This window comes from Colobus angolensis, unplaced genomic scaffold (genome assembly GCF_000951035.1).
Source record: "Colobus angolensis palliatus isolate OR3802 unplaced genomic scaffold, Cang.pa_1.0 Scaffold30, whole genome shotgun sequence".
In the NCBI taxonomy this organism is placed as follows: domain Eukaryota; kingdom Metazoa; phylum Chordata; class Mammalia; order Primates; family Cercopithecidae; genus Colobus; species Colobus angolensis.
This window is the reverse complement of record NW_012116266.1, coordinates 427,096-437,660: the sequence shown is the minus strand read 5'-3', so window position 1 is coordinate 437,660 and position 10,565 is coordinate 427,096. Positions and strand designations below refer to the sequence as shown.

At 43.1% G+C, this 10,565-nt stretch overlaps 1 protein-coding gene and 1 long non-coding RNA gene across 3 annotated transcripts in view; one reads left to right on the top strand and one right to left on the bottom strand.

Moving 5' to 3' along the window:
- Positions 1-2,274, bottom strand: part of CRYGB (crystallin, gamma B) — a 4,136-nt gene extending 1,862 nt beyond the window's left edge. The window contains exons 1-2 of one of the 2 annotated variants that reach the window (XM_011949839.1): positions 2,224-2,274; positions 1,885-2,127 (exon numbers count right to left, since the gene is read on the bottom strand). In XM_011949839.1, the coding sequence (XP_011805229.1) occupies positions 1,885-2,127; positions 2,224-2,232 (252 nt within the window). In that variant the 5' untranslated portion in view covers positions 2,233-2,274. Of the gene's footprint in view, positions 1-1,878; positions 2,128-2,223 lie in introns of both variants that reach the window. The other variant, XM_011949838.1, reaches the window with a different exon arrangement.
- Positions 1-10,565, top strand: part of LOC105517351 — a 43,066-nt gene that overhangs the window by 29,404 nt on the left and 3,097 nt on the right. The gene's annotated exons all lie outside the window — the stretch shown is intronic.

The following is a 10,565-nucleotide window of genomic DNA, read 5'->3' as shown; positions in this document are numbered from 1 at the left end:
ACACACACACACACACACACACACACACACACACATCTATATTTGTTTCTTGAGACGGCCTCCCTCTGTCACCTAGGCTGGAGTGCAGTGGCATGATCATGGGTCCCAGGCCCCTCAACCTCCTGGGCTCAAGTGACCCTCCCACCTCAGCCTCCCGAGTAGCTGGGACTACAGGCATGCACCACCCCATCTGGCTAATTTTCAGTTCAAATTTCTTTTTTCTTTTTTTATTTTTTTGAGACGGAATCTTGCTCTGTCACCCAGGCCGGAATGCAGTGGCACAATCTCAGCTCATTGCAACCTACCCTTCCTGGGTTCAAGTGATTCTCCTGCCTCAGCCTCCCAAGTAGCTGAGACTACAGGCGTGTGCCACCACGCCCAGCTGATTTTCGTATTTTTAGAAGAGACGGGGTTTCGCCATATTGGCCAGGGTGGTCTTGAACTCCTGACCTCCTGACCTTGGCCTCCCAAAGTGCTGGGATTACAGGCGTGAGCCACCACACCTGGCCTTCAGTTCAAATTTCAACCTATTTGACTTTTAAGCTTCCTTTCTAGCCTCCTGCTCTCAACTTATTTATTTCCCTCAGCAGCAAGTATCACCTTCATTAAGTTCTGTTTTTATGACACTGTATCCCATGCCTCCCACATGCCACAATTCTAAGAACTCTGCAGTCACTCCTCAGAATATATGGAATCTCAAACTTTAGTTTCAGATTTGGCCTTTTCTCTAATTTATACCTCTAAGTGAGCTAATAGGTACTGACCATTAAATTAGAATATAAATCAGAAGACAGGATCCTATCTTCTCAGGAGGAATAATTAAATAGAAAAGTAAGACAAAGCAAACAAAAGTTTGTTGTTGTTGTTAGAGATGGAGTCTCGCTCTGTCGCCAGGCTGGAGTGCAGTGGCACGATCTTGGCTCACTGCAACCTCCACCTCCCAGGTTCTAAGCAATTCTCCTGCCTCAGCCGCCTGAGTAGCTGGTATTACAGGAGCACATCACCACACCCAGCTAATTTCTGTATTTTTAGTTGAGATGGAGTTTCACCATGTTGACCTGTCCTCGTAGAGATCAAAGAGCTTTGATATCTTGACCACGTGATCCGCTGGCCTCGGCCTCCCAAAGTGCTGGGGTTACAGGTGTGAGCCACTGCACTGAGCCGTAAAAGTATTTTTTAATCAATTACACAGTCCCAGGTTATATTTATACATTTTGATATATTTGATTTCTGACTTGATATAGCTTGAAATGAACATTTAATACATTTTATCTTGAATAGATGGTAAATTTAGTCTCCTCCATGTCCTGCTTTTTCTTAATTAGTCTTTGCTCTTTCAGCTTTTTGATTATGTTTAAAATATAAAATCTGGGAGCATATGATTTTTAAAAAACTGACACAGAGTTCATGAAGAACGGCTTCCTGTCTAAGACACCCTTCTAGACTGGCCTGCATGTACTGTGTCACTTCCATTTTCTGTCCTCTAGTTAGAAATATTAGGTTTAAGAATAATGTGATTAAATAGGCCGGATGTGGTGGTTCACACCTGTAATCCCAGCACTTTGGGAGGCCGAGGCAGGCAGATCACTTGAGGCCAGGAGTTCGAGATCAGCCTGGGCAACATGGTGAAACCTCGTCTCTACTACAAATACAAAACAATTAGCTGGGCATGGTGGCATATGCCTGCAGTCCCAGCTACTTGGAAGGCTGAGGCAGGATAATCACTTGAACCCCAGGAGGCAGAGGTTGCAGTGAACTGAGATCGTGCCATTGTACTCCAGCCTGGGGGACAGAGCAAGACTCCGTCTCAAGAAAAAAAAAAAAAAATCATTAAATAGTTTTTATTTCCAAAAAGATGGAAGGCAAAGACAGAGCCACACTCACCGGGGGGATAAGGTGGCAGGAGCGGATGGAGTCGCTGAGGCCCATCCATTGCTGGTAGTTGGGGTACTCCCCTCGCCGCAGGAAGTACTGGTGGCCCTGGCAGTTGGGGCGCTCATAGATCATCCAGCAGCCGCTCTCCACCCGGATGGAGTTGCAGCGGCTGAAATAGGGTTGTAGGTTGGGGCAGTCTGTGGTACATTCATAGCTGCGGCCCTGGAAGGCCCTGTCCTCGTAGAAGGTGATCTGAAAAATGGAAGATATGGGAGCATGGAATGATTGGCCCCCCACTGAGGTCACTGCATTAGGGCCAAGGCTGAGTATCCGGTACCCAGGACTTACCTTTCCCATTTTGGAGGAAGTAAGCAGATGTTTTCTGGTTGCTGTGTGGGACTGGGGGAATGTCACTGTATATATAGCAGCCCTGACTGCTGCCTCCACAGGAAATCACACAAAAGGGCCCATTACAGTGAGTAAGGGGATTTGCAAGCTCGTCCCTCTCCCTCCCCCGGTCACTGGGGTTGGCTGAATGGTTTACTCTCATTCTTTCTGGTAGGTTCGGGTTGTTCTAATTCACTAAAGCTGTTGTTGCCATCGAAATGAATAGAGTACACTTTTAGTTGAGCAAAAGGATGGGCGAAATTCTGTCTCTGTGCTTTTCTTTTATAGTTACTTAATTGACTTCTCAAAGGCCATTAAACTAAGTAATGAATTCTGCTCAGGGACAGGTGGGTGTTGTGTGTGTGTGTGTGTGTGTGTGTGTGTGTGTGTGTATGTGTTTTAGTTTTAAAAGCCAAAATTTAAATAATAAGCAATCTTAAAGAAGAGGAAATCAAGTGAAGTAATTTGTGAAAGTGCATTAAAAACCATAAATCTTAGTTCAAATTCAAAATTCTGTGATCAGTCAGACCAGGTGGTGCACACCTATAATCCCAGCACTTTGGGAGGCTGAGGCAGGTGGATTGCTTGAACTCAGGAGTTAGAGACCAGCCTAGGTAACATGGTGAGACCCCGTTTCTACAACAAATACAAAAATTATCCCGGCATAGTGGCGCATACGTGTAGTCCCAGCTACTTGGGAGACTGAGATGAGGATCGCTTAAGCTCAGGAGGTCGAGGTTGCAGTGAGCCGTTATTGCACCGCTGGACTCCAGCCTGAGCAACAGAGCAAGACCCTGTCTCAAAAGAAAAAAAAAAAAATCTGTGATCATCATTGTTGGTATTTGGGGGCTTGTCTTGAATAAAACTGATACTTGCCTGGAATTTTGTAGGCTTCTGGGGGCTGGGGTATTATTTCTTGATCGTTTCTACCCCTGAGCCCTAGAGCAGAGGATTGGCACATTGCAGGCCCTCAATACTTGGCTCTGACAAGAACAAAAACAGATAGTTGTGGCTTTCTTCCCCCTTTCAGATCTTCCTAAGGGCCTAAATCCCTCCTTCTGCTGATGGCTGTCCAGAGTCCTGCCTGCTGTTTGGTGTCCCTGGCCTGACTCAAATGTAATCACTAAGTGGCTGATTGGTCTTCTCAAGGCATGGGACCAAAAGGGCTCAGAGTTGGTCCCTATTGCTGGCAGATTGGACATTCTACGGTGGAAATGGCTGGATTAGCCTTAGTAAGTAGGAGTTAATGCATAGGTAGTAGGGTGACTGATGGCAGAGGCTGGCTGGTATCAGATGACCACATCATTCTGTCTACTTGGTTGTTTAGTGCCTCTTCAATGGTGGATGCCCTACACTGGGCCTTCACATGGGATACAACTATCTTCGCCCTTTGTGCCCACTCCCGTATCTCCCTGCACATTCCTCTACCCCAGACCTTCTTGTCCCTAATCTTCATCTTTCTCCTTCCAGGCCCTGGACTAGCCAGCCAAGCCACACATTACTGCTCAGTAATTCCATATATGCTTGACCTCGGGCTACTTTTCTTTCTGCACCACGTGCGCAGCTAGGTGCACTGCCTCAAGGTTGCCTTTTGGGAGGATTTCCCTCACTGCTGTCTTGAGGGTGGCTCCTCAGTGAGCTATTCTGCAGCAGCATTCTATTTTGGGCTTGCACCCAAATGCCATGCCAATTTATTAGTGTATCAAGCTCAGCCTTCCCCCCACTCTATCAGCTAGTCAGAAGGGACCCCTGCAGGCAGTTTTAAGTGTGAGCTGAGAGAGCTATTGCAATAATGGTGACCTCATCCAATCCCACAGGGAAGGCTAGGGCTAGAGTTGTCAGGAACTTAGGCAAGTGGACTGGGAATCTGTGCCTCTGCATTGACCAGTAATTTCATGTGGGCTACTGCCATGGAGAAGTGTAACTTTGGGCAAGGCAGCTTCCTCCAGCAGAGGAAAATTCTTGGAGACAAACTCGCTTTACACTGTCAGTATCTAGGAGAAGGAGTGCTTAAGTCCAGGCAGGACCACAGTGTCCACTACAAGAAGAAAATAAAGCTGAGATAACTGCAGTTAACATTTTGATATTTTATCATCCCAGTTTTTTTATATGTCAAACCCATGTGTGGTTGTACAGTATTATTTATACTATGTAGCATTCCCTTTTTTTCTTCTAAGTCATCTTTCAAATAAAGTGATTAGTAGTACTGATTAAAGTGATCATATTTAGCCTTTTAATAACTTTTTTTTTTTTTTGGTGAAGAGAAACTGAATGAAAACTCCTTCTAGACTCTCTGTTGGTTAGCTATACTCATGCTTGAGGTCTAGTCAGTATTCAGGAGGGTATCATTCACCCAGTGCACTCACTAAAACAATGTAAACAGTCTTTATGTGCTGAAAGTTCTAACTCTTAAAGAGACCAAATTAACAACCCTGTTTTATGTAAGACCTAACATATTCAGTGTGATTGGTAGATTAGTGTTTGAGGATGATGATGAACTATCATGTAGTGAGCATTGATCTGATTTAAAATTACCCAGATTTTTATCTGTAGGATGATGTTTAAGTGATTTAGGACCCTAGAGAAACATCCTTTAAGTCATACAAATTAAACCAGTCTCCGGTTCTGATACGTAGAAGAATCAGTGATCCTATGAAAGAAAGATAAAATAAGTATTGGGAACACAAAGTCAAAATCTCATTGATTCTAATAGAAGAAATTTAAGGATTAAACATATTTCAGCATCAGTTGGGGCTCTTCTTGAAGGGCTCACTTTGACATTTGTCTTCCCCTAGTGGTGAAATTTCTGTTTTCTTTGGAGCCTCAGTAGGAATTTTCTCCCCTACAGTTGGGCATCTCACAGAAGATTCAGGGTCTTTTATAGTTCTAGGGATTAGGAGAAGATATCCTTGAGATGAACTAATCATGGATGTGGAAACAGTCTTCAGGGAGCTCTAACGTGAGACCTCCTTACCTGGTAATGTGAGCTGGTCACCTTTGACAAATGAAAGAGAAGAAAGAAGATGAAAAATAAAAGAGAAGAAAGAAGAAATTAGTGCATGATCTTGTTATTATGGCTTCATAAGAGCTTATATAATGTATAAAAGCCTAACTGAAGATAAAATGTGTTCAGTGCTTAGATCACACAACACAGAGAGCCTGCCTTTGACTTGGAGTGTTAATGAGCATTATAATTCAAAGAGCAGAATTACCTGTAATTAACATGGGTTTTCACCATGGTTTGTACAAGTAGATAGCTACTTTCTCCCCACTTCTCAAGAGACTGGTGTCTTCCTCTTCTGGCAGAGATTAGGGGCCTTAATATCCTATGGGCCCCAAGGATTCTGTCAGCCCCGAAGTTTCTAGGTGCAGGGAAGCTGGTGTTCCCAGAGACCTGTGAATAGCTGATATTGTCAACCCAGGCAGCTTGTGTATTTCTCCCACTGACTCATGCTACCCTCCAAAAAGGGAAATCTATAGTGGGTAGGGGTCCCTCTATTGAGACAGAACCTACACAGTATCCAGTAGATACCTAGGCCCTAGCATGACTCTCCGTGGCCAGATAAACAGTATGGAGTGCTTATAGGCTGGCTTTGGCCCATTCCTTAACCTGTCCCATGTGATATTGAAGAATTTGTTCCAACCTCCTGCACAACTAGTGACAGCCCTAAACAAGCCTTGAGGCAAATTGTTATATTGAGACTATTGGAGAATCAAATTAAATACTTAGAAATAAAATGTTGGTTCAAGAGGTTAGTGAAAGAGCCTCATCTGCTGTTTCCAAAGTCATGGAAATGTCTGGGCCTTGAACTCAAGTCCTCTCAGTTGCATACTCAGCTTCTGCTATGGGAGTATAGGCACCTAGGCTGGTAAGAGTTGTAGGAGGGGAGAGTGATAGTTTCAGGGCCTGCACCATTGCTTGGTGGAGAATCCAACACTTGAAAACAATACCACTTATGACAACCTATCTTGCTTGTCCTGTGGTCTGGATTTCACACTGCTTCCTCTAAAAAAATTTTTTTTCATCACAATACCAAAACATACTGGGAAATTGTTGACTAGGCACTATTTGTGGAGAATACACTCAGGAGAGCAATAGCTACACACATCCACTAACTTCTACAGTTTCTGTAACTGCTTGTGAAAAGTCATTGAACTCCCCCAAGCCTCAGATCCCCCATTTATTAAATAGGAATAACAATGAAAATCAGATGAGACAATGGATTTGAAGACATGACAAATTGTAAAGTATTGCCAATGATTTAAAAAATCATGTCGGCCGGGCGCGGTGGCTCAAGCCTGTAATCCCAGCACTTTGGGAGGCCGAGACGGGCGGATCACAAGGTCAGGAGATTGAGACCATCCTGGCTAACACGGTGAAACCCCGTCTCTACTAAAAACTACAAAACACTAGCCGGGCGAGGTGGCGGCGCCTGTAGTCCCAGCTACCCGGGAGGCTGAGGCAGGAGAATGGCGTGAACCCGGGAGGCGGAGCTTGCAGTGAGCCGAGATCCGGCCACAGCACTCCAGCCTGGGCGACAGAGCGAGACTCCGTCTCAAAAAAAAAAAAAAAAAAAAAAAAAAAAATCATGTCATACATATTGTTAAAGAAAAAATTATCACACTTGTTAAAGTGGTAAGGCAGACTGTTCAGAGAGGGCCATGGATATGGGAATAGGGATCATTGCAATGGGGCTTTGCAGTGGGGAAGAGAGATTATACTCAACTCTGACTCGAAAAAGGACAAATGGGGATTTACAACCTAGGAGTGGGGTCACGGGCAGTGGATGGAAAATTACTAAGAGGAAACACCAAGGATAAGGGGTTTCTAGCTAAATTGACTTGGTAGAGTTATTGCTGAAGGGACAACCAAAGTGTTCAGGTACCAAGGGTGGCAGATATTCACTAAAGTGATTAAGGAAGATTCTCGATCAAACTGGATTCTATAAGGACAAAAAGGGAAGCCCAAGGTTGGACCTAGTCAAACAAAGGACTCCGAGAAGACTGACCATAATATTGGTAAAAGGGGAGAGTATATTAGTCTGTTCTCACACTGCTATAAAGAACTGAGACTGGTTAATTTGTGAAGGAAAGAGGTTTAATCGACTCATACTTCCACAGACTGTACAGGAAGCAAGGCCAGTAGGCTTCAGGAAACTTACAACCGTGGTGGAAGGCAAAGGGGAAGCAAGCACATCTTACCATGGTGGAGCAAGAGAGAGAGTGAAGGGGGAAGTGCCACACCCTTTCAAACAACCAGATCTAACTCACTATCACAAGAACAGCAAGGGGGAAGTTCACCCCCATGATTCCATCACCTCCCACCAGGCTCTTCCCCTGACACACAGGGATTACAATTTGAGATGAGATTTGGGTGGTGACACAGAGCCAAACCATATCAGAGTCTTTGTCAGTATTTTAATAAATGCTAAAGATGATAATATTAATAGCCTTGATACATCAATTAATAATGTTTCTAGGCCGGGCGCGGTGGCTCAAACCTGTAATCCCAGCACTTTGGGAGGCCGAGGCGGGTGGATCATGAGGTCAGGAGATCGAGACCATCTTGGTTAACACGGTGAAACCCCGTCTCTACTAAAAATACAAAAAAAAAAACTAGCCGGGCGAGGTGGCAGGTGCCTGTAGTCCCAGCTACTCGGAGGCTGAGGCGGGAGAATGGCGTGAACCCGGGAGGCGGAGCTTGCAGTGAGCGCGCCACTGCACTCCAGCCTGGGCGACACAGCGAGACTCCGTCTCAAAAAAAAAAAAAAAAATTTCTAGAATTAAAAGCAAAAATCATATGATCATCTCAATAAAGGCAGAAAAAGCTTTTGATAAAATCCAACATCCCTTCATGATAAAAACTCTCAACAGACTAGGCATCAAAGGAACATATGTCAAAATAATGAGAGCTATCTATGACAGATCCATAGCCAATATCATACTGAATGGGCAAAAGCTGGAACTATTCCCTTTGAGAGCTGGAACAAGACAAGGATGCCCTCTCTCCCCACTCCTATTCAGTATAGTACTGGAATTCCTAACCCAATTAGGCAAGAGAAAGAAATAAAAGGCGTCTGTATTAGTCTGTTCTCATGCTGCTAATAAAGACATACCTAAGCCTGGGTAATTTATAAAGGAAAGAGGGTTAATTGACTCACAGTTCCACATGGCTGGGGAGGCTTCACAATGATGGCTGAAGGCAAATGAGCAAAGTCACATCTTACAGGGCGGTAGGCAAGAGAGAGCTTGTGCAGGGGAACTCCCATTTATGAGACCATCAGACCTCATGAGACTTATTCACTATCATGAGAGCAGTATGGCAAAAAGTGGCCTCTCCCTGGCCCCACCCTTGACACATGGGGATTATTACAACCCAAGGTGAGATTTGAGTGGGGACACAGCCAAACCATATCAGCATCCAAATAGGAAAAGAAGTCATACTATTTCTCTTCACTGATGATATGATTCTATACTTACAAAACCCTAAAGACTCCTCTAAAGGTGACTAGAATTGATGAATGATTTCAGCAGGGTTTCAAGATAGAAAATCAATATACAAAACTCAGTAGCACTTCTGCACACCAATAACATCCAGGCTGAGAGTAAAATCAAGAACCCAACCCCATTTACAGTAGCCTCAAAGAAAATGAAATACTATGAATACAGCTAACCAAGGAGGTAAAATATCTTTATAATAAGGGAAACTACAAAACACTACTGAAAGAAATCAGAGATGACACAAATAAATGGAAAAATATTCTATAATCATGGATTAGAAGAATCAGTATTGTTCAACTGGCCATACCGCCCAAAGAAATTTACAGATTCAACCCTATTCCTACCAAACTACCAATGTCATTCTTCACATAATTAGAAAAAAAGTATTCTAAAATTCATATGGAACCAAAAAAAGAAAAAAAAAAAAAAAGCTAAAGCAATCCTAAGCAAAAAGAACAAAGCCAGAGGCATCACACTACTAAACTTCAAACTATATATACTTTTAGGCTACAGTAACCAAAATATCATGATACAGGTACAAAAACAGACACATAGACCAGTGGAACAGAATAGAAAACTCAGAAATAAAGCTGCACACCTACAACCATCTGATCTCCAACAAGACTGACAAAAACAAGCAATGGGAAAACCATTCCCTATTCAATAAATGGTTCTGGGATAACTGGCTAGCCATATGCAGAAGATTGAAACTGGACCCTTACCTTTTACCATATAAAAAAACTCAAGAAGGATTAAAGATTTAAATGTAAGACCCCAAAATATGAAATTCTAGGAGAAAATCTAGGAAATAACCTTTTTCAACATTGGCTTTGGCAAAGAATTTTGGCTAAGTCCCCAAAAGCAACTGCAACAAAAACAAAAATTGACAAGTGGGACTTACTTAAACTACAGAGCTTCTGCACAACAAAAGCAAATATCAACAAAGTAAACAGACAACCTACAGAATGGGAGAAATTACTTGCAAATTATGCATCTGACAAGGTCTAATATCCACAATCTATAAGGAACTTAAAGAGTTCAGCCAGAAAAAACCAAATAACCTCGTTAAAAAAATGGGCAAAGGACGTGAACAGACATTTCTCAAAAGAAGACATACAAGTGACCAACAAATATATGAACAAATGCTCATCATTACTACTCATCAGAAAAATGCAACTAAAAACCACAATGAGGTACCATCTCACACTAGTCAGAATGGCTATTATCAAAAAGCCAAGGAAAAACAGATGCTGGTAAGGCTATGGAGAAAAGGGCACAGTTATACACTGTTGGTGGGTTGTAAATTAGTTCAGCCACTGTGGAAACCAGATTGGAAACTTCTCAAGGAACCTAAAACAGAGCTACCATTCAACTCAGCAATCCCATTACTGCGTATATTCCCAAAGGAAAATAGACCATCATACCAAAAAGACACACACACACTCGTATATTCATCACCATGCTATTCATGATAGCAACGACATGGAATCAATCTACGTGCCCATACATGGTGTATTGGATAAAAATATGTGGTACATATACTCTATGGAATACTACGCAGCCATAAAAACAAGAAATTCTTTCCATTGCAGCAACAATGGATGGGACTGGAGGCCATAATCTCAAGGGAACAGAAAACCATATCCCACATGTTCTCTCTTATAAGTAGGAGCTAAACCTTGAACACACATGGATGTAAACGTGGGAACAATACACACTGTGGACTACTAGAGGGGATAGGGAGGGAGGGGTGTGTGGACTGAAAAACTACCTATTGGGTACTATGCTCACTACCTGGGTGT